Here is a 24435-nt window from a genome sequence, read left to right as displayed (position 1 = left end):
GGGTGGTGGAAAACCCAACTCCAGTCCCAGCCAGCTCCACTCCTGTGGTCAGAAGAGGTACAGTGGTGCCTCGCAAGACGAAAAGAATCCGTTCCGTGATTCTCTTCGTCTAGCGGTTTTTTCGTCTTGCGAAGCAAGCCCATTGACAGCTTAGCGGATTAGCGCTATTAGCGGTCTAGCGGCTTTTAGCGATCAGCTGAGAAGCGGCTTATCAGCAGATCAGCTGTTAAGCTGCTTAGCGCTTAGGAAAAGGGCGAAAAAAGCGAGAAAAAAACCGTGGGAACTCGCAAGACATTTTCGTCTTGCGAAGCAAGCCCATAGGGAAATTCGTTTTGCGAAGCGCCTCCAAAACAGAAAACCCTTTCGTCTAGCGGGTTTTCCGTCTTGCGAGGCGTTCGTCTTGCGGGGCACCACTGTACTGCAGCAGCTCCAAGAACAATGGGGAAGGAATCCTCGTTGCAACTGCAGGATAGCCCAAGTAGTATTGCTTTCAAGTTGCAGTGTTGAACCCCTTCTCTATGTTCGATGAGAATGCATATGGGGCTTCCTTAATCTGACTGGCTTGGAATAGTGTAGTTGCACCCAGCTTTTTGATTTCAATTTTAGGAGGAATGTCTCAGCCCTTCACACAAATCAATGTCTTATTCAGAAAGATGACAATTACCGGTAAATCAGGACAGATACCGGAGCAAAGATTTGTATACATTTCACATTTAGCTTTTTATTCTGATATATTCTCCTTCTCCGTAGACTTGCCTCTTCTACAAAATGGATATGTCTTAAATCTTTTTTGTAACACTAGAACGGCTTCTTAATAGTTATGATTAAACAGTGCAAGCCTAACCGTGTCTACTCGGAAACAAGTCAAGCTGGATTCAGTTAGGAATAGGATTGCAGCCCAAGTCATTGTTGTGTCTTTTGCTTTACCAGATACTTCGAATCATGGAGTCCATCTGGGAGGAAGAATCCTTGGATTTATGTCTGTTGCCATATGGATGCATTTCTACAGGAAATAAAATAGGTAGAGCAATTAACAAGATCAAAACCCCACAGAACTATCTGGAATTGGGATTTTATTTTTATTTTTGTGTGGGGTTATGTTATACACCAGTCCTACTTGACTTCCCCTTCCACAAAGAGACCCTTAACCTCAGGGTTGTGGGTTCAAACCCCACGTTGGGCAAAAGATTCCTGTATTGCAGGGGGTTGGACTAGATGACCCTCATGGTCCCTTCCAACTCCACAATTTGATGAATACAATAGCAAGGTTCTATGAAAGGAGTATGCATGGAGGAGACTATGTTTAATGCTTTTTCTAGAGTAACTTTGCTGCCGACACTTGCCTTTGTGTAATATTTTTCCTCTGCTTCATATGTGCATCAAATTCATGTCCCTTGACCATCTTTGAAGTAAACTAGAGCAATGCATCAGTGAGAGCAAGTTGTTTTTGATCTGTGTGGGTATCAAACATATTCCTGCTCAAGTACATTTTTTCAGCTATTGCTGTCATCTGTTTTGAAGTTGTTTTTTTCTCCCAACGTGGAAGTAGGCAATGACTCTCCTTTCTCCCATTCTATTTAAGCTACACTTGGCAGAGTTCCAACTCTTTTTTTGGGGGGGGGGGGGTGTCTTCCGACTGTCCCAAAATCAGCTGCATAAGGTCTTATGTTCTTACATGCAGATGAATTACAGTGGTGCCCCGCAAGACGAATGCCTCGCAAGACGAAAAACTCGCTAGACGAAAGAATTTTCCGTCTTTTGAGGTGCTTCGCAAAACGAATTTCCTATGGGCTTGCTTCGCAAGACGAAAATGTCTTGCGAGGTTTTCCGACTTTTTTTCCCTCCCCCCCCTTTTTCTAAGCCGCTAAGCCGCTTATCTGCTTATCCGCTAAGCTGCTAAGCCGCTAAAAGCCGCTAAGCCGCTAATAGCGCTAATCCGCTAAGCCATCCATGGGCTTGCTTCGCAAGACGAAAAAACCGCTAGACGAAGAGAATCGCGGAACGGATTATTTTCGTCTTGCGAGGCACCACTGTATTCTAATTTCACAGACATGCCTGGGTCTTGAACTTTTACTGATTGGATTTGCTTATTTTTTTATTTTTAAGAATCCCTGTTAATTACTTGAATAAAGTAATGGGGTTTTCTAAGAAGGAGGAAGTTAGATATTCTTGTGCCCAGAATGACTGTAGACTTGAACATAGCATTTGGTTCTGTGAACCCATTACATGGGGAGCCTGGGGAAAATCAGCAAAGGCTAAATCAGACCAAAATGTTGCATTTAACACCAACCTTTTTATTATGATTGCACAAACAGTGTGGACACACATAACTGCTGTTGCCATTGCCATGACTGACAATCTGTAATATACTCTGCAAAAAAATAAATTTTAAAAATTCAGGTTTGCCTTATTTTAAGAATCCTTGCAGGAGAAATAAAATATCTAGTATGAAAATACTAGCAGTTTCAATCCCGGCATTGATCAGGAATTCAAAGAAGAAGAAATTTCTTTTGATCAGTTTTGAATCTGGTTCAAATCAGTTTTGAAAGGTTTAGTCCGCTATTTTGATTCAAAAAGTTATCCTGTTGAATTCAAGCACAGGAAGAAACCTGCTCACTGATCTCAGAAACTATAATGCAAAACTTGGTTGCAATGTCTTAAGAGATGTCTAAGTGCATAGAGAACAGACAAACAGCATTCTGAAATATATAGTAGAATATTAGCATGCCTTTAATTTTTATAGGAATTATTGAAATTGTAAAAGATGCCACGACGATAGCCAAAATCCAGCAAAGCACAGGTGGAAACACAGGAGCCTTTAAGGACGAAGTATTAAACCAGTGGCTAAAGGATAAATGTGTAATTGAAGAAAAGGTGAGTTATTTCTTCTTTTCACTGGTTTAAAAAAATGTAATTATTATGAGTAATTATTTTGAATTGTTGTATGTTGTTTTTTAAACTATTTTTAAATAGTAAAAGTAAAGGTAAAGGGACCCCTGACCATTAGGTCCAGTCGTGACCGACTCTGGGGTTGCGGCGCTCATCTCACTTTTTTGGCCGAGGGAGCCAGTGTACAGCTTCCAGGTCATGTGGCCAGCATGACTAAGCCGCTTCTGGCGAACCAGAGCAGCGCACAGAAACTCCATTTACCTTCCCGCTGGAGCGGTACCTATTTATCTACTTGCACTTTGACGTGCTTTCGAACTGCTAGGTTGGCAGGAGCAGGGACCGAGCAACGGGAGCTCACCCCGTCGCGGGAATCGAACCGCCGACCTAGGCAAGTCCTACGCTCTGTGGTTTAACCCACAGCGCCACCTGCGTCCCATTCTTATAGTAGTTAAGTTGACACAATTCCATTCCTACCAGGAGCACTCAAAGAAACCTCTGGAAGATCCCAATACCACTTTTCAGTGAAATGCCAATTCTTGTGTCAAGCAGACTGTATATAGAGTGTTCTCTTTCTAACCTCACTCTACATAGGTAACTATGTATAAAATTATTGATGCAAGTATGGTTACATTTTAATACATTGTACTTGCTTCAGATAGGTGCCTTTAAAACTTTCCATTTGAGTCTGACTTGAGGGAAAGCTTCCCATTTTCTTTCAGCTTGCTTTGATTAACTTCTCTGTCTTGCTTGTAAAATGGCCACAACAATAAGCATACAAAAATGTTAAGAGGTTGTATTCAACTCAGTTTTACTCTGAGGAGGCCCACTGTAATAAATAGGCCTTAGTTAGTCACGTCCGTTAATTTCAACAAGCCTTCTCTCCAAACAATTACTGATACTGGATACAGCCCATAGTATCAATTTCTTGGCCTCTGTCTGTCTCAGGAGACAATGGAAGAAGGTGCCTTTGGGGATAAAGTCAAACTGTTGGAGAGGCTGGTAGGGGAGAGACAGGTTTTGTTGCAGGTGGGGCATCTGAAGGCATCTGGTTTTGCTTCAACAGCTGCACCAATTCTTTGAAAGCAAAGTTTTGCATAAGCTGACATACGGTTGTGAAAAAAGAGCATTTTATTCTTTATAACAGTGAAATTTTGACGCTAAAGTTGATCACGGAAACACACAAAGCTATCTTGCATTGAATCAGACCATTTATCCACCTTGTTCAGTATTGTCTACCTAGGCAGGCAATTGCTCTCCCGGACTTCAGACAAGGACTTCAGCAGCCCAACGTGGAGATGCTGAGGATTGAACCTGGAATCTTCTGCATGCAAATCATGCGCTCTGCCTGTGAGCTTTGGCCCTTCGTTACAGCTGCTTTCTTTAATTTATTAGTTTCAGGCAGCCGTGGATAGATTTGTGTACTCTTGTGCTGGTTACTGCGTGGCAACCTTTGTCCTTGGAATAGGAGACAGGCACAATGACAATATTATGATCACAGAGTCAGGTGAGTGTGTTTTGTTTTTGTTCACACCTGAGTGGCATCTATTTCAATGTAATTTGAATGCAAGCCTGCATTCCATTGCTACTGTTAATGTAAGTGATCTTTATTGTCTACTGTTTACCATGACCTCAGAATTATTATTCTTACTTTTTAAAATGCTGCTACATGCCTTGGATTAGAGAAGAGGTTTGGTTTTGGTTGAAACCTGTGGGGAAGAACTGGTGACTGGAAGGTGGAATAAACTCTGGGAGAAAATGAAGCTGAAAGTACAATGTTTGTGTAAAGGCATTAGCAAGACCATCTATCATGCGCTCCTCGCCCATAGCTTGGGGTTTGCTTCACAGCTCCCCTAACAGACAGACTTAGCAGCGAGCCAGTCTAAGCTTCCAGCCCTCAGCAGTGGCAGAATTCAAGCTGTCTGTCTTTTTCCCTTTTAAAAATCCATCCTTTGTGTTGCTGAAACTGCAAACCTTTTAAAACAGTTAAACAGCTGCTCTGGGAACGGGGTGAATGAGGTATGCCGATGTTTTGCGTCCTGGAGGTGCTCTCTCCATAACTGGCTCCCCTTTCCTGCCACATTCAAGCCAGCCCTCTCAAATCCTGCAGAAACATTTCCCACCCCCAGTCTAGAGCCTAATCCAGAGAACAATGTCTGTTTAGAAAGCTGCAGATCCAATATTGCACTTCTAGAATGTTATGTCTGTCTTCGTCTTTCATCCTCAGAAAGGAGAGAGACCTGCAAATTTTCAGTCATTAGGTTGTAAGAAAAAGCAATCTTTGACAAAGTTAAGAGAGCTATTTCCATGGAAAGGTAAGGTCAGTAGAGTTGGGTGGGGGAGAGGCTGAAGAGGGATGACAGTTTTAGAGTCATACAAGAAGCACTTTTTCAAACTATAGCCAGGTCAAAAAAGCATGCAAGATCGCAAACTAATTTGCACCTGCAATGAGGTCTTTTTAATGATCACTAAGCATCGTATTGATTTCTCCTTCCAAAGGTAATCTATTTCATATCGACTTCGGCCATATTCTTGGAAATTACAAGAGCTTCCTTGGAATTAATAAGGAAAGAGTTCCTTTTGTATTAACACCGGATTTTCTGTTTGTCATGGGAACCACTGGAAAGAAAATGAGTCCCCGCTTTCAAAATTTTCAGGTAAGAAAACAATAACCCATGAGTGGGAATGAACCTTATAAGAGAAATGTGCAGTACACCTTAGATTTGAACGTTAGCTGTAACATGCTATCATCCAACATTGCAAAATAAGTTGACCGAGATCCCTACATTTGAATCTGAAGGAAGGGGAAGAAGATAGCAGAGGAAGGATCTGAGGGGGAGGGGCAACAAAATTATTTAGCGGCTGCATGCTTTTTCTATTCAGCAGTAGACCATAATATTCCTTGAGTTTTTAAAAAGACAACCCATCTATTCCCCTGTGGCAAGGCTAACTACCCTTTCCCACATACATTTTGTGTGGAGAGAAATGTTGTACAATCGATATTAGATCCTGGCTAGCAGTACTGTAGGGCTGTATCCTACGCCACATTTCTACACAGCCATATGCAAATCTAAATGTGTACAACAGAATAGCACGTACAGATGCATGTCCTTGTGTGTTGGGTTTGTCTTCAGATTCTCCCTGTTTATGCATGAGATACGTGAAGAGACTCCCTTATTTATATTGGAGCATTGGGACTCTGCCTACCAACTGAAGCTCTTGAGGAGGCTTGCAATATTTTAAAAGTGCAATAAAATAGGCAATGGTGCACTAGTTACAAGAGTGGGATGAATATGAATATACAGATGCAAGAGGTTGCAGGAGCACAGATGTTAGAAACCTCTCTCCCTATCCTCTGATGTTCCATCGGCCACTCTCCCTGCTAAGAATAGAACTTGGGTGATGGGTGGAGTCTCAAAAAAGCAGTCTCTCCTCCATTTCTGCATCCTTTGACTTGGAAGCACTGACTGCTTCTGAAACTCTGGGTGCTTCCTTCCCTACTTTGTCAGTCACAATAGTTGACCCTCAAGTCATTAGCTGTAATCGTATGCACATGGGGATTCACATGCCAGAGGTTGACATGCTCTGCATTCCTAGCCGTCTGGAGTTCCATGGAAGTTTATTGGGGATTCCTCACAGGAAGCATCAGGAGTGTTGGACAAGCTTCCTCGAAAAAGTCTTACATACTCTTGCTGATCTCCTCCTTCAATCTGCAGTTGCAAATGGAGTGCTGATTGCATGCTCCACCGACCCACTCAGCTTCTTCAGGGCAATAGCGAAACCCAAAAAGTGTGGCTGGCATCCCATGTGAGGAGAATGTGCTCCTTCTAACATGCCTCTGGGTGCTCTGCAAAGCTCCAGGGTTCCTTGCCAGATAAACCCCATGCAGAAAAGGTTCCACGATGGACAGAAGTTAGGTCTGTGGTTTTCAAACCAACCCAGAGCAATGCATTTGCAGAAGCACAAAAACAATCGTGACAAAATTAGGTGGATTGGACTTGGTGCATCCTTTCTGGAGCCTCTCTATGTAGACTCTGTTCTCCAAAGTATCACCTCACCCTGGGGCTGCTGTGTGAGAAGAATGGGTAGAGTCCGTAGGCGTAGCACCCATTGGAAGTGCCATTTCACACAGATGTTCATCACACATGTTTAGATAAGAGGACTGATTTTGGGTGCTATGTTTTCTGACTAACCACAAATTGCTTCATAGTGTATAGTCATTTCAATGAGGTTTGTTTGTTTGTTTGTTTGTTTGCCTCTAAAGGATATCTGTGTGAGGGCTTACCTTGCTCTTCGGCATCACACAAACCTTCTCATCATCCTGTTTTCCATGATGCTGATGACTGGAATGCCTCAGCTGACTAGCAAAGAAGATATTGAGTACATCCGCGATGCACTGACGGTTGGCAAAAACGAAGAAGATGCGAAGAAGTATTTCCTAGACCAGATCGAGATTTGTAGGGATAAAGGGTGGACTGTGCAGTTCAATTGGTTTCTGCATCTTGTGCTTGGAATCAAACAAGGCGTGGAGAAACATTCTGCCTAATGGTGAACGGATGCACAAATAACTAGAAAGTAACCTGCTGTTACAATCGGTTCTTAGCCTTTTGGGCCACCCCGGTTTCAGGGACTTTCCCCTGCCTAAAATCCAACTCCCCTTAAAAAGAAGAAAAGAACTTTTGTCGAGGTCTTGATACTGCACCGTGGTTGATTTAACATACACAAAAGCCTTGTTGAAATGGCCTTCATGCTCCCTCCTTATTTGCCACAGGTGTTTAATAACCTATTGTTAGAATTTAGATGGCACCACTGCTTTGCTGATTGTTTTGTGTAGCTCCTGCAGCAGGATAGAAAGACCTTCTGAAAATACTGGACCATATGCAGAATAATTTTTAAAGTAATTTTTTCTCTTTCTCATTTAATTTTTAAGTAAACTGTAATTTAAAAATATTTTCTCTGAGTGAGATCAAATGTAGCGTGAGCAGGTGTCCACTTGTGAACTTGGGGTTTCCTTCCTCCTCTCCCACCTGAAGCCCCCCAAGCCAGCTCCAGAGGTTGGAGGACCTTCCAGATAAGATTTGGAGAGATGGAGGTGGACAAAGAGAAGCTGGAAGTCTTGCTCTCTGCTTTCATAATACTAGCAAAGGGACTCCATTGTTTTAAGGATAGGAAGTTGGAAGAGGAAGCATCATAGCGGTGTCGTTCTAGGTCGAGAAATCCTCTCTGTTGCTGGGATGAATATTACACACAAGAGGAATCGTTCATCTGTCTGGAAACAGAAGTGCCACTGTCTGTGGATTCCTCTGTGGATTCACAGAGTGTTTCAGATAATTCCTTTGAAGAAAGAAGATGGAAGAGCAAATTGCAGGAGCCAATTTGCATTGGTGGGGGGACAGGGACTGCTAGCGTTGATAGGTAGTAAACAGCTGATCCATTCTTAAGTTACTTGTAACCACTGCGTGTGAAGTCTGTACCTATTGTTACTCTGTGTGGAAGGATAAAATCTCTGTAACGGGGATTATTTGTCCAAGAGAAGCACTGCTTGGAAAAGAATTTTACCCATCCAAATTTCATTCTTTGCAGTGTCGGTTAGGTTTAAAGTTTTCAACCTTTCTTCTGAAGTTTTTTTCCTTTTTTTAAAAGTGAGGGGTAGTTTTCATTGCCTGGTGCAGTGATATATTTATACTAATTAATAGTAAACTCAGTGAAATATTAACCTGTATTTAAAAGCTTTATAATGGTGGTACTAGAAGAAACACTGTCCAAGAGCCTCTCCTTCATTTACCAAATGTTTTGACAAGCCAAAAGCTTATTTATTTTTCTCAGTGCCAGGTGTTTTAGTTTTCAAATACATACCACTGCCACAATCCAGAACCACAATGGTCATACCCAGCTTAAAAAAACAGGTTTTTAAAAATGGGTCATTCTTTCTTATTATCTAGTACTGCACCACAATCAAAACAGAATATAAAGAGACTATATATTAAATAAAACTACTAGGGGTGGTATTCAGAGTAGATGCACTATAATTAATGAACTGAAGTTAGTTTTGTTCATTACTTTTAATGGGTCTAGTCTGAGTAAAAAGTAGTTGAACACTACCCCTAGGTGTGTTAAGATCTTCACTAGGAAGATGGTGAGAATTTTATAATTGATTCTAGAACTGTAAAATTACAAAAGCATTGCTAATAATACAGATGTTGTCTGAATTGTGTTTATATAGCCAAAGCAAAAATGGCTTGAAATTCTGGCTTCCATGTGTTATGTAACAGCAATTGGTATGTAACAGAGTGTGTATGTTAAATGTTAAAAAGCGTAATAGATTTGGCTTAATCTTTTTCTCATCTACATGAGTCACTTAACACGGTGACCCAAATTAACAAAGTAATGTGTTGTGACTCTTTATTAAGAAATTCATTCTTTCCTTGTCCATTTAAATTGTTGTTTTATGTGCAGTGATTTCTTATACAGTATTAAGTAATTTTGGCTGAAATAGGAAAACATATTCTAACAAAGTTGCTTGTATATGTTTTAAAACTCGGTATGTGTACTGTAGGCTTACAGTTTTAAAATCTGTGTCCTAATTTTGAAATGATTTGCATATATGATTGATTAAACAATACTCATACACCTCTTTTTCTCTCATAAATTTATTTTAAAACTCTAACTATGAAAATATTTCATACTGATTAGGAAGAAGTGAGGTTTCTAGTTTGTCCTTGTAAATCAGGGATTTAAGGAGTGCCATTCTTGGTGATAATCCAAGATTATTTCTTTCTTTCTTTCATTGAATTTCAAATTCATAATTTCATATGTGGTGTTGTTGTTCTGTAAAGAGAATATGCATTTTCAGGGCATTTTCACACCCAACAGAAAATGTACTTTTTGCATTTCTATAGTGAGTGAGTTGTATGTACTGTCTACTAGCAATTATTGGCTAGAACAGGGGTCTGCAACCCGCAGCTCCGGAGCCGCATGTGGCTCTTTTACACCTTTGCCGCGGCTCCGGGGCGGATACTAGTGAGGGAACGAGGAGCATTGTGCGCCCCGACACTCCCCACTGTGGCGGGCGCTGTACTGGCTGTGACGACGCATGGGGGCGGTGCGTTAGTCACGCACCGTCCCGACGTCACCGTCCCGCCCGCCCGCTACATTGTAAGGGACATGTACGCTGGTCACTGCATTGAAAGGGGGCATGTGCGCTGGTCACTGTTTTGAAGGGGAGTGAAGAACACACACACACAAAAAGGTAACTTTTTAATTTAACGTTTATTTCTATGAGGAGGAGTAATTCTGAGGGGTCAAACAAAGAAATAATAAAAAAGTGACAAAAAAGTTATTTTTATAATGACGAGTTTTGCGGCTCCCAGTTTTTTTTCCTTTGGAAACGGGTCCAAGTGGCTCTTTTTGTCTTAAAGGTTGCAGACCCCTGGGCTAGAAAGTACACTTGGTTTTAAAATGGCTTCTTTGCACTCTTTCTGCTGCATTAAGATTTGCACATGTGAACAAATAGCACAGGAACACTCAGTATTGGCTGAAAATGCCCTAAATAATATCAAGTGCTAGAGTGCTAATATATGGTAAATGGCAGCAGGAACATTATTTCACCCTAACCACCAGATAACAATTACAGTAAGTTGAATAACTCTGCATGACTTTTTGCATTAAGTATTTTCCCTTTTGTAATAATTTGATCTGCTTTTGTTTGCCCAATGGATACCTTACTCAGCAGCACTGCCTCTGGCTCCTAAAATTTCTCTAAGAATTCCTCATCTATTTCAATCTCAACCCTAGAGCTGGAAATACAGGTCTTTAAAGCTAGGAAGCCAAATTCTGCAGCCAGTAATATAGGCTGTGGCCCTTGGGGCTAGACCCTTTCCCAGCGGTTGCATTCTGAATGCCCATGGTCCTCAGCTATGTGAGTTTGCACACTGCAGAGAGAAAGGGCTTGTGGACCCTTTTGTGTAAGTGTGACCTTTGTCCAGGATTGAAGTAAAACCAGACCACAGACCAAAAATGTTCTTTGGAAGGATTTAAAATGAGACATACTGCAAAGCTGAGGCTAGCTTAGCAATTTTTCTGCCAAGCTACAGAAGCAAGAACACTGCATAGGGACAAAGTAGTTTTCAGTAAAAAAAAATGAATTCTGTTGTGAACCACCTTGAGATCTTTAGGTGAAAGGCGATATACTAATAATACCAATACTAATAGTTTTACTGTGAGCTCACTAAAATCTTTAGGCATGCCACTTTTTCCTCAGCCTTGAGCTCCACATCTGAACAATGGGGGTAATACTGCTATCTGACCTTACAGGGTACTTTTAACGATTACAAAATATGTGAAGCACATTGCACTCAAGCAGTATATAAATGCTTATTAATGCCACTATTACAGTTCCATCTGTGCTTGTTGTATATTGGTTAAGGCGGCAAATAATACCAGATCAGGATAAATATTTAAAGGTAAAGGGACCCCTGACCATTAGGTCCAGTCGCAGATGACTCTAGGGTTGCGGCACTCATCTGCTTTACTGGCCGAGGGAGCCGGTGTACAGCTTCCGGGTCATGTGGCCAGCATGACCAAGCTGCTTCTGGCGAACCAGAGCAGCGTACGGAAGCGCTGTTTACCTTCCCACTGGAGCGGTACCTGTTTATCTACTTGCATTTCATGCTTTCGAACTGCTATGTTGGCAGGAGCAGGGACCGAGCAATGGGAGCTCACCCCGTTGCAGGGATTCGAACCGCTGACCTTCTGATCAGCAAGCCCTAGGCTCTGTGGTTTAACCCACAGCACCACTTATTATTTAATAAGAAGCTAATATTTAATAATTTAATAATATTTAAGAGGGACGCGGGTGAACCACAGCGCCTAGAACTTGCTGATCAGAAGGTTGGCGGTTCGAATCCTTGCGACGGGGTGAGCTCCTGTTGCTCGGTCCCTGCTCCTGCCAACCTAGCCAGTTCGAAAGCACGTCAACGTGCAAGTAGATAAATAGGTACCTCTCCAGCGGGAAGGTAAACGGCGTTTCCATGTGCTGCTCTGGTTTGCCAGAAGTGGCTTAGTCATGCTGGCCACATGACCCAGAAGCTGTACGCCGGCTCCCTCGGCCAATAAAGCGAGATGAGCGCCGCAACCCCAGAGTCGGTCATGACTGGACCTAATGGTCAAGGGTCCCTTTACCTTTAATATTTAATAATTAACAGTTCATGCCTTTTTAAATGTGCTTGTGGGAGGGGTGCTATTGGTTATATTATGTGGTTTTATTCTGTATTTTAAAATATGTTTATGCTGTGAACCACCTGAGATCTTCAGGTGAAGGCCAGTATACAAAATTAATCGATTAATTAAGCAGCAGGGAGACCAGGCCTCCTGGCCACGCTCCAAGCTTTATGAACTTCCTGTAAGGAGCAGCAGCAACAGCAGCAGCATCTTCTGCCACAAAAGACGAGCAGAGCTGCCAACTGACCAGAAAGAAAAGGCGAAGGGAGGGGAAACAGGCCCGGCATGTTCCTGCGCCTTTAACAGCAGCCTGATTTGTGGGAGGCAGCTTTTCAGGGAAATGGCAGCTCAGCCGATTTCTAGAAACCATGCTGCTGTTTCATAGAAAGAGGAGCTGGGGGGCGGGAATGGTTAAAAAAAAAAAAATAGCAATAAGGCCAGCAAGCCCAAAGCAGTCTCCGGGGGGACTTTTCCATTGCACGATATTGACTTATCATGTAAGGCTTTCCCCAGCGCCGATGCAGCCCCGCAACTCCAACCGGGCCTTGCTTGCGCGCCTTCCTCCGATTGCATTTGCAACGCTGCAGCGCGCGCGGCGGAAGGTTGTCATGGTTTCGCGGGTCACATGCGCGCGAGGTTTCCCCCAGCGCTGGGGGGCGGGAGATGCGGCTGCAGTCGCCGTCGGGACTGGCTCGTTCCCGGCTGCTGCTGCTGCTGCTGCTGCACGGAGCAGGGCGGGGGTGCAAGGAACCCAAGGCAAGCAAGCAAGCAAGCAAGCGAGCGAGTCAGCTAACCGGCAGCAGTAGCAGCAGCAGCAGCCGCCTTGCAAGTGCCGCCTTGCAAGTGCCCGGTTGCAAGCTCGGCGGGGGGGAGCGGGTGGCTCGGGGACCCCCGCTGGGCTCCGCCCGCCCACCTGCCTTCCTGCCCCCCGCCTCACCCCGCGCGCTCCCCCGGGATGAGCATCTCCGTCCCGGAGGGGCTGACGGAGCTGCTGCAGGGCTTCACGGTGGAGGTGCTGCGGAGCCAGCCGGGGGACCTGCTGGAATTCGCCCTCCAGTACTTCGGGCGCCTCAAGGCGGCGCAGGCGGCGGCGGCGGGCCCGGGGGGGCGGCAGCAGCAGCAGCAGCAGGAGGAGGACGGGAGCCCCGCCGCCGCCGGCCAGCGCCACTTCAATGCGGGCCCCCCCGAGGCGCTGCGCAGGGCCCCCTCCGAGGGCGGCCGAGGGGTCAACTTCGCCCAGGAGCCCATGCAGACCGACTCCGAAGCGGACGACGACGACGAGGAGGAGGAGGAGGCGGAAGGATTCGCCGGTAAGCCCAGCCTCCGTCGGAAAACGCCCCCCGCCAAGGGAGGGCCAAGGGGGGGGGGAGTCTGCTTCCAGCCCCATTTCCCCCAGAAAAGGGGGCCAGGGCTGACCCCGAGGCCCGCGCGCCCTTCCCCTCGGCGCTGAGGTGAAGGTGGGGGGACTGGGGTGCCGCCCCCTCGGGTCGCCTTGGCGTGGCTTCGCGGGAGGGAACAAAGGCAGCGGGTCGTTTCCCGCGAGGGAGTCTCTTCCTGGCCCCCCCCCCAAAAAGCTGCATTTCTGCCAGTAAACTGCTTTGAAGTCTATTTTTTTGGATTAAGTAGTATATAAATGAAATAATAATAATACAGTATATTTGCCCCTGCAATCTTAGTCATTTCTTAAGCTACATGAACCAACCTCCCCACCCCCCACCCCACATCCAGTGGCATAGCGTGGGTTGTCAGCACCCGGGGCAAGGCAAGTAATTTGCGCCCCCTAACCCATGGATTTGCACCCCCTAACCCTAACCCCCAGATGTTGCACCCGGTGCGGCCGGCCCCCCCTGCACCCCCCACGCTACGCCACTGCCCACATCACCCCACAAGCTGTCAGATCCCCTCATATTTGGCATCACCCAAGCAGTAAAAAGTTCCCAGGGGCTTGGTTGCCAGCTTTCGGGCTGGCCCCTGCTCCTGTGCCCTTAGAAGAATCGCTTGCTCTGTAGATCAGCAATTGGAGTAAGTTGGGGAAGTATTTCTGGCCAGGCGCTTAGGTCTGGAAACCCAGAGAGGAAGGTGTGGGGTGTCTTTCATTCACAAATTTGGGGAAAATAAATGTTTTCTTATGAATGAAAGCATTCATCAAATGCCTGGGTAAACACTCGGTAGAGCTGCCAAGAGCCAGATGACACGGCTTCTGAGGCGGGATTTTTTTTCTTCTTCACCGTGTGAGCTGTCACTTGGCAGATCTTGCCATAGCGCAAGTAGCCATATCTTCGTTGATAGTCAGGGACATCTTTGGGAAGTGGAGGAGCAGGCCTTGGTATCAGCGGCGTAGCGTGGGTTGTCAGCACCCGGGGCAAGGCAAGTAATTTGCGCCCCCTAACCCGAGGAAAGGCAAGTAATTTGCGCCCCTCACCCCTAACCTGCCGCCGCTGCCAGCTTCTTCTTGCTGCTGCCTGGGCTGGGGTATTTACGGTAAGGTAGCCACGGCGGCGGCGGGTCCGTGTCAGGTGATCTGAGGCGAGTTGCCACTGGCGCTGCCGCCCAAACGACGCCGCTTGCCCGGAGGAGGAGGGCAGAGAGGCGAGGAAAATGCAACATGGCCCAGCAGCTGCGGCGGCGGGGCTGTGAGGAGGGGCTGCCTGGTGCACCCTCCGCGGCCCTGACGCGCGGGGACCGCGGCCCGCGCTGAGAGCCGCTGCCTGCCGGACGCCTTCAGCCCAGACCGAGCACAGCTCGTCAGTTCTGCGAGACATGGGGCTCTGCTACAGCCTGCGCCCGAGGCTCTTCGGCGACACCGGAGGCGCCGAGCGCCCCCCCCCAGATGTTGCGCCCGGTGCGGCCGGCCCCCCCCTGCACCCCCACGCTACGCCACTGCTTGGTATACCTGAGCAGGAAGTTCAGGATTTCGGGTACAAACAGCAGCATCTGCGTACCACTCTCCTTTCCAGGGATGAGCTGTGTGAGAAGCTGCTCATGTGATGTGCAGCTCAGTTCTGCTTCTTTGGATTTCGAAAGGCCCCCCCCCTCCAAAGCTGTCCTAGAGGCAGAGAAAGAAGGAGAGGCGTGATGAGCTTGCTGGCTTGTCACCATCCCTGCCCACTCAGTAATGAGGGGCTGTTAGCAGACTTATTCTTCGCAAACCAGCAAGAGGAAATGAGTTGCTGGATGCCTGAGCTTTTCTGTTTCCCCTTTGCTTCCTTGCGGATAATCTTCCCTACTTCTCTCAAATAATGGAAGGACTAAGCTGAACCAGCCAAGCTGGCCTTGGTGCCTTGAATGAGAAGGCACTAACTTTCTGTTTTTCTCATGTGTCAGATGGGGGCAACACCTTGAAGCAACGACTTTCTCTGAAGACGTTCAAATTCCCTTCCCTTGACTATTAGCACTCCACTAAGCTCCACAAATTTGGGATTTGGGGAAGATACAGAAGTAACAGGGATAACCCATATTTGTGGGCTTGTGCTCCAATGTATATATATTTCTCCCTGTCTTTCTCTCTCTCACGGGTTTCTCAGTTTTGGGGTGGCAAAACTATACCAAAATTAAGAAAAGTCTAGGAAAGTATTGCTTCTTTGTGCTTTGAATAAGCATAGCTAGGAACAAGCTGGCAGTCATTGCAAGCAGTCCTTTCAGGAGATAATGTTACTTGCAAAAGGGCTCATTGAGTGATGGTGGCTAATTTTTCCTTTGTTTTGCCTCCTCCTTGGAAACACACAAAGGGCTTTGCAACTGCTAACAAACCTATATTGATCAACAGTTCCGTTAATGTGAAAGTGGACACTTTCTAAAAGGAGGATGAGGCTTTAAAAGGAAAGCGAACCAGCAAGGGTAGAGAGAGTGCTGATGCAAAAAGCTGAGAAATGCATTGGTTGTGCAATGGGGAATATGCATTCAAGATCTGCTGTAGGGGTGTTAGTTGACTGTAGGGGAATATGGCAATATTTGGCCTATGTCTTTAGTTTGTTGTTTTTCCAGAAATTGTTAGTTTTGTGATATTTATCAGTACCTGAGATCCTCTGTTCCTTCATGGTTAGAGGAACCACAGTTGTTTATATGGTTCCCATATGGATATACTGCAATTTATTGTGGGAACCAACACTCATAGATGTTTTGCATGCCTTGTTTTGCTCCCAGGCATCTGTTCAGCAGCGAGCTGAGGCCAACCCTGGCTCTGGGACTTGTGTATCTGTATGATGTTCAGGTTTATTGCATTCACATGCTACGTTTTAAGTCAAGGCATAGGCAAATATCGGCCCTCCAGATGTTTTGGGACTACAACTCCCATCATCCCTAGCTAACAGGACCAGTGGTCAGGGATGATGGGAGTTGTAGTCCCAAAACATCTGGAGGGCCAAGTTTGCTTGTTCCTGTTTTAAGTAGACATATGAAAGACCTTCCACTAGACGCCTCAGTGGTGCAGCACCGTGACTGTGAGGTTAAGAAAGCCACGATTTTCAGGACTTTGATGAAAAATGGGAGAGTGGGTTTGTGGGATTTTGTACAGACTCGCTATGTAATATGGGATCCTCAAAACAAAGCTGACTAAAGCCTTGCTTACCCTTGCAGCTTGGAAGATGGTGGTAGAGGGGACTGTAGGTGGCGAATCAACATTTTTGGAGGCTCCCGTGCATTAGAATCAGCAACCCTGTGCTTCCTGTAAATAGAAATCTAGCCTAGCTGGCTGTGGGTTAGAACCTCTTTCCCTGATTACCATCGTTTATTTATGAGTGCCGTCTATGTGCAATGTGTACGAAGCTTAGCACGAACAGGTATGACAGGTCCCTGCCCCAGGGGCCTTCCATAGAAACTGAGAAATAACAGAAGAAGGGGGAAATGGAAGCACCGCATGGATAGCCAGGGGAAGAATGTGCAATCATTTCAGTGGGTCATACTTTGGTTTAGTAGGGAGCAGCAGTTGCGAGGGCAATGGAGGAAGACAATGAATAGGGATGAGATAAAGAGAAGTGGCAAGGTGGTGCCAAAATCTGCTTCCTTGTTTTAGTTTTGTTGCATATGCAGGCAGCCTTTTTTTAAAAAAAATGTGGAGAAGCATTCAGAAAATACATTCCCTGCTTGCCACGAGAAGGGGCACAGCTTTTTCTGTCAACTCAGGATTGCTACCCCCTTCTACTAAGTGTGAGTCCATGGATTTAAGACCCATTCTGCACATTCGATAGGTAAAATAGTTGGAAAATGGACCAACCTTTTCACTTTGTAGGCATGGAAACGGATGCTCCATTCGCACACAAAAAAGTTTTCCTGAATGTAGTAAAACTACAAAGCTATTCAGAGTTTTCCTCCCTAGTTTACTTAAGAGGAAGATTATTCAAAAGTATGGCACTCCCTCTCCCCCACCCCACCCTGGTCTGAAGTGGCGCAGTCCAGAATTCTACCACATTCTGTGAAATGTGTAGAACTCTAAATGATGCAGGTAACCAGAGCCAATGATACAGAAATAGTTCTTCTTTTAGAAGCACATTGTTCTGTACAATTAATCAGCAGTAATGAATATTACACAAGTCAACTGGAATGAGTACAAATTGAAAATCAATTAGTCAAAACAAAAAGCAAAGTTGTAATTATTATTCTTTCAGATAACTAAATCTAGGAAGTACACATATTTATGTGTGCAGCTCTTCAAGCACGCCCAAATTTGTATGTTAAGAGTTTTTGGTTCCTTCATTCCCCCTCCTTACAAGTGAACGCGCATGAATGAGTTGTTATATCTTAAAATATTTACAGGTATTATTATACAACAATTTTCAGGTAAAGGTTTGAATGTTTAAAACATACTGACCATGCTTGGAGAAGAAAGTGGGGGACTTATACTCAGATCAGTGTGTAGGAGTGTTGCATTTTTTTGAATGTCTTTCCCCATATGAAATATTTCCTATAGTCAATTATGTCTCTTTACTGGAAAAAAAGTTTTTTTGGGGGAAAAAAACATTTATTTTTCAGTTTTTGAATACACCTATAACAATCACCATACAGTGGTACCTCGAGTTAAGTACTTAATTCATTCTGGAGGTCCGCTCTTAACCTGAAACTGTTCTTAACCTGAGGTACCACTTTAGCTAATGGGGCCTCCTGCTGCTGCCGCGCCACCGGAGCACAATTTCTGTTCTCATCCTGAAGCAAAGTTCTTAACCCGAGGTACTATTTCTGAGTTAGCGGAGTCTGTAACCTGAAGCGTATGTAACCTGAAGCGTATGTAACCCAAGGTACCACTGTATACCGTATTTTTCCATGTATAAGACTAAGTTTTTTAACCAAAAAATTAGGTTTAAAATTGGGGCTCGTCTTATACACCGGTAGTGCTGAGGAGTGTTTTCTTAATTTGGAGTCTCCAAAAATAGGGGGCGTCTTATACATGGGGGTGTCTTATACATGGAAAAATACGGTACCTCAACCTCTCAAGAAACATTCCATGCATATACAGTGTAAACAATATAGTCAAGCATTAAGCAAGTGTTTGGTGTTTGTGTTCTTTGGTGTTGTTTTATCCTACCTGTAAGAGCTGTACCTCTGGCGCTTCCAATATTGTGTTAATATAATTCTAGCTGCAAAAATGAAAAAAGAAGTAGGTCCTTAAACAGTAAATTCTTAGGATCATCTATAAACAAGATTTAATAAAGCTAGCCTTGGATCAGGCTGTATCACCAGTCCCATAAGAGAAGGGAAACCACTTCAGCATGTGAAATTAACATTGCATACTTCCTTAGGTTTTGTTTTTAATTAAAAAATGTAAATCAAATGACCATGCTGAATTGGATCTTTCTCAATTTAGGGCAGTGGACTGTGTTCCAGAAAGCATGTGTTATCACCATTGATGGCACGAGGGGATTGCGTGTTCCCAACTCTGCTCAGAACGTTTCAGGTGCTGACAAGCTGAAATACTTTGGATACTATCAAAGTGATAGTAAAACACAGGAACGCATTATGGTGGCTGTGTGACCATATAGAGCTAATGGGCCCCTAAGGGTCAAAAGGAGAATCGGGACTTGCCTTAGGGGAAATTGATGTTTGCCAACCACCCGAACTATCAATGGCTACTAGGCATGTTCTCTGCCTTCACACTTAGAGGCAGTCATGCTTCTGAATAACCGTTGTGGAGAGCCACAGGAGGGAGAAGGCTTTTGTGCTCAGTCTTGCTTTTGGGTTCCCTGCAGGCATCTGTGAGATAGGGATGCTGAAATGTATGGACCATTGGCCTGATCCAACATGGCCCTCTTCTGTCCTTATGGCTTATCACAAGCCTGGAGCAAGCTGTACCTTTAAACCACTTGTAACAGAATAAGTGTAAACCTAACATTCCCACAGCTATGCTCTCTGGGAAGGCAAATCCTCAGCTTATCATTATTGTTTCAATTGTTATGCTACAGCCAACAGTTACATGTGGAGTTGGGTGAAACTGTGTAGGTCTTGATTGGATAGTGCAGATGTGCACAGCAGCTCTGAACACTCCTGAAGCCAATTATATCATCTGTGAACCCCAGGAGGTGGGGGGAGAAAGCCATCACACAACCTGAAAGTGGAGGTTCAGGAGAGAGAGAGAGAGAGAGAATGGATTAAAATATCTACATTATGGCTGTCAAATTTGTGACTTACGGTAATGTTAAGAACTCGGTTGATTTAACTGTTGGTGAGTGAAGCCTTGTCACATTGTATTTGTAATGGTGGATTTTTTTTTTGTATTTATATGTTAATTTCTTATTGTAGGTGGTTATGCTCAAGCTGTATAAGAATTGCAAGTGGACATCAGTAAATTAATACTTTCAGTGACCTGATTCTTAGAGCACAGTTATTGTAAACAATGTCTTCGTGCTGCAAAACTATCTTTACAATGACAGAAAACCATTATTTTAAATTATTTGGTTTTCTGTAGATATGTTAGCAGCATTTATAACGTCCAAGAAATGATTTGGGAAGCACCACAAGCATAGGAATGAAACTGCCTTAAAATCCTCAATTTCCTTAAAGAGATTTATTATACAAACAGAAACTGACCTGGTTTTGAGTCTCAGTGGGACTTAACTTCTGAGCAGAAAAGTATAGGATTGTGCACTTGAGCTTTCAAGTTCATGGACCGGGAATAATAAAATAAGGCGCTGCGCTACTCTTTGTGCGCAGAAAATGGATTTATTTTACAGGGTTGTAATAAAGGTGTACAAATAGCCACTGGTAACAGATATAGTTACGGTTAATTGTTATATATTTAGCTTCAGTGGTGTTTAAGGTGCTATGCAGAAACTGTGGCCATTGATGCCTTTAAAAGATGGGCCTAATTTAAAAATAATTTACGATGTGTGTTTAGACATACTAAAATGTCTCAAATCTGGATCCTACTCATTTTCAGTTTTTTTTACATCCCCCGCTAGTTTCTTGTTGCTTTATTCTGTGCTTTTTTCTGTAAAGACTGTGTAATAAATAAATTCATTTTTCTTTTGTCCTGTATCTCATAAATCCCAGAACTGGGCTTTCTCCATAGATCACTTAAATAGCAGGATATGGATGAGATTGTTAGTTTCAGTTTCATGCATATTCATCCCAAGATAAAAAAACCAAAACCAAAACAAAATAATTTGATCAACAACTTATGCCTTCCCACTGCACTCAAATTGTATAACTAAGAGATGATGAAATTAACGCTAGGATTTATAGAATTCTGTAAGCATTTTTAAAAGCCAAAGTTTCAAAAACAGGACAAAAATATAAGTGTTTATGAATATGAATTTCATTGTGTATTTCTTTACTTTTAAATGGGCTTCTGTACTCCAAACTAGTAAGAGAAACACTTATGACACTTATGCATAAACATCACTCTGTGCCCATCATAGCACAACTAGACACAACTGCCTGTACATTCCTCATATGCATTACATTACTCTTCCAGGCCTCATTTAAAAATCTGGATACATCATTTAATTGAGATGGAGATTCTCACGTAGGACCCCACATGGCTTGTTGTCTGCAAATGAAGTTGAATTGGGGCCATTTCGGGGCTTTCAAAAGTAATTATTTGATGTAGTGCTGAATGTATTACACCAGGGGTAGTCAACCTTTTTATACCTACCACCCACTAATGCATCTTTCTTAATGGTAAAATTTCCTTACCGCCCACCAGTGCTTGATGGAAGGAAGATTCAGCTTGTGCTGTAGAACCCCCTACCGCCCACCTAGAATCCTGAAACGCCCACTAGTGAGCGGTAGGGACCAGGTTAACAACCCCTGCGTTACACAAATTGATTGACTGGAAAGAATCCCAGGGCCAGGTAAACAAAGTGGTAGAAATGAATGCATTTCTTTAAAAAGTGGTTTAGCAAAATCATGGTTTTGTTGTTGTTTTCTTTAAAAAATTTATTAGGAATTTCAACATAAGAATTTATCCAAAATATATCATCTTCCTCTTCCCCCCTCATTTCCCCCCCCAAGAAAAACCCACCCCCACCCCACCCCCCAAACATCCCTCAGCTCCTCTCTGATTTCTCAACACATATTGTTGAGATATTATAACATTGTATGAATCCTTAATTTATCTATCTATATATTACCAACAAAAAGTTGGTGAATGTTTATTCAAAACCTGCCAAGGAGTCCAGTTCATTTTGTTGTTTCTTTAAGTACTTTGTAAAAGGTTCCCATTCTTCTTTAAAGTCACAGTTGTCCTAGTCACGTAGTTTGTGTGTTAGTTTCACCAGTTCCGAATAGTCCATCAGTTTCTCTTGCCACAGTTCTTTAGTCGGGATTTCGTCATTCTTCCTTCCTTGTGCTATTAGGACTCTTGCTGCCGTTGTCGCACACATGAAGATGTTTTTTAGTTTCCTTGGCAGGTCTTTTCCTACAATCCCTAGCAGAAATGCTTCAGGTTTTTTTTTACAAATGTTAAATGGAACATTTTCTTCAACTCATTATATATCATTTCCCATTTTTTTTTATTTTGCTGCAATCCCACCACATATGGTAAGCAAAATCATGGTTTGACTCTGGCCAGATCCTCAGGCTCACATACTCATGCCCTGGTTTCCAGTACAGGTTTGCAAGGCAACACAAACCAGTATTTGTCTGAAATGGCAGACTGGCATGATTCAAACCAGGAAAGGTGGGAGGAAATGGACACATGAGGGGAATAGCAAGGAGAAGAGGCATCTGAATGTCCAGCCAAGGTCTGTGGTTTGGTGTTAGGTCTGAGCTACCCCTGTGACTGGAATCCTCAGATTAGAGTTGCAGAACCGCTTGTCTTCTGACTGTGCTCCTGTGCATGCTAAGAGCTGTGTGATAGGGATAAAGAGTGGCGTAGCGTGGGTTGTCAGCACCCGGGGCAAGGCAAGTAATTTGCGCCCCCTAACCCGTGGATTTTAGCACTCGAGTGCGAGCGCGCGCGCCCCCAGATGTTGCGCCCGGTCCCCCCTGCACCCCCACGCTACGCCACTGGGGATAAATTCAACAGCCCGCCTGCTGGAGATGAGCTGATGTGTTCATTTGGCCTGACACTCCTGTTCAGATCCTGGTCTTGCTAAGAAAGAGTTAACTCCAACTCGCTCAGTGTGATTTACTGCTGGCTTGCCCCTGACAGAAGCAGACTTTTCCCATCACAATACTGAGCGGTACAGGTGGGAGCATTGCAGGGAAATGGAGGAGCATCTGACGGACTTTCCCATTCTGTGCAACTGTTAAAAGCCTAGGTGTCCTCTGAGGCCTAAAGCAAGTTACTCATTCCACATAGATGTGTGTATAAGCCAGTATTTATCCATTAGTGAGCCAGGATCCACCAGTGGGTGTTGGACCGCTTACAGGTGGTCCCCAATGCCACTGCACAGTACCTCTTTCCTTGCCTGCCCTGCCTACTAGCCTTCCAGCTGGAACAGCAACTCCTTGCATCCTGAGTAAAGGTAGTTTCAGAGATGGAGAAGTTTGCAGGCAGGGAGGAGGGAAGGAAGGTACCTCTCCTCTGAGAGGAAAGGGACAGAGGAGTTGTTGAAGGAAAGTGGAATACGAGAAGCAAGGTTAATATTTAATAATAAACTGGGAATAGAAAAGGGTAAGAGGAAGTTTGTTATAGGAAAAGGAAGTTCATGTAAAAGGACCAGGGAGAAGCAAAGAGAGAAACTGACAGGGTGGGGTGTTTGCATAGGGTGCAAGTTAAGTGTGAAAGGAACATTGGAGAAGAAATTCCTGGAGGTGGGCAAAAATACTTTGAGAAGCATGTAGGGATGTGCAGAGAAGATATAAAAGAAAGAAGCCTTCTCCCCTTAGGCCTCTGGATTAACCATTTTGTGACTGGCAAGCCTCAGTAATTTTTAGCCATCTCAAGTGGAACCTGGAGGTAGAATGTGTGAGAACCCCTGTACTGTTGTTAGCCGCTCTGAGCCCAGCTTCAGCTGGGGAGGGATATAAATAAAATTTTATTTATTATTATTATTATTATTATTATTATTATTATTATTATTATTACTACTACTACTTCTGTTGTGTTTTTATGCTGCGAATGACCTTGAGATCTAAGGACAAATGACAGTATATAAATTTAAGAGATAATAAGCTGAATATAGATGGAACAAAAATATAAGACAAATCTAACAGAAAGAATGTGTGCATTTTAACTTGAATACATTTCAAGCACTGAGTTCTGCATCAAGGAACAACAAGAAGCTTGCTTTTCTGATTCCCCTCCCACCCATTGTTGAACTAGTTCTAGGTGTTTGTTTTTGTTTTTGGTGCGGCCTGTTTGGTATAAAGAAGAAGTGCATTGTACAACATGATTTTAAGTTTACATTTTAATAGACCAGGATTTATCATGCTTTGTAGGCATAATTTCATGTAGGGCTTGCTTGCTTTTTATCGTTGCACAGAAGAGCCCATTTCAGCAGGTGCTTCTCTTCCATCAGAAAAATGTACAAATAGGCTCACACTTAACTCCATCCCATTTCCCAGGAGGCCCACATGAGTGGGAAAGAAAGAAAGAAAGAAAGAAAGAAAGAAAGAAAGAAAGAAAGGGGGCTCTCTGTTCCAATACATTTACGAGACAATTCCCAGATCATAAAATAAAATGCTTCAGGTTTTGGGTTGTATTCAGCATTAGATACGCTTAGGATAGACCCATTGAAGTCAATGGGCATGGCTAAATTAAGCCAGTTTTGGTGGGTCTACTCTGTGTTAAATCTAGCTGGGTAGGACCCTTGGGTTTTTATTTTATTTTTAGAAGAGAAGAACTGAAGGGAGGAGGAAAAGCTTAGAAGTAGATTTCCCCCTCTAGGACAGGTGGAGAAAATTGTTCGTCTACAGTTCTCATCAGCCCCAGCCGGCATTGCCAATATTTAGGCA

General features: G+C 44.0%; 2 protein-coding genes across 4 annotated transcripts in view; both read left to right on the top strand.

The window, feature by feature from the left end:
• The window catches only part of PIK3CG (phosphatidylinositol-4,5-bisphosphate 3-kinase catalytic subunit gamma), a 28001-nt gene extending 18485 nt beyond the window's left edge, over window positions 1-9516 (top strand). For all 3 annotated transcript variants that reach the window (XM_081878463.1, XM_081878462.1, XM_081878464.1), the window contains exons 7-11: window positions 931-1021; window positions 2744-2874; window positions 4282-4393; window positions 5386-5543; window positions 7151-9516. In XM_081878463.1, coding sequence (XP_081734589.1) covers window positions 931-1021; window positions 2744-2874; window positions 4282-4393; window positions 5386-5543; window positions 7151-7432 — 774 coding nt within the window. In that variant the 3' untranslated portion in view covers window positions 7433-9516. The remainder of the gene's footprint in view (window positions 1-930; window positions 1022-2743; window positions 2875-4281; window positions 4394-5385; window positions 5544-7150) is intronic.
• A 3252-nt stretch (window positions 9517-12768) lies between these two features.
• Window positions 12769-24435, top strand: part of PRKAR2B (protein kinase cAMP-dependent type II regulatory subunit beta) — a 70120-nt gene continuing 58453 nt past the window's right edge. Inside the window, exon 1 of the mRNA XM_081878500.1 lies at window positions 12769-13415. Within this exon, the coding sequence (XP_081734626.1) occupies window positions 13061-13415 (355 nt within the window). The 5' untranslated portion in view covers window positions 12769-13060. The remainder of the gene's footprint in view (window positions 13416-24435) is intronic.

Source organism: Podarcis erhardii, assembly GCF_964252035.2.
Source record: "Podarcis erhardii genome assembly, chromosome: 10".
NCBI classification, from domain to species: Eukaryota; Metazoa; Chordata; class Lepidosauria; order Squamata; family Lacertidae; genus Podarcis; species Podarcis erhardii.
The sequence above is the reverse complement of the archived record's forward strand: the minus strand, read 5'-3'. Positions and strand labels throughout refer to the sequence as shown.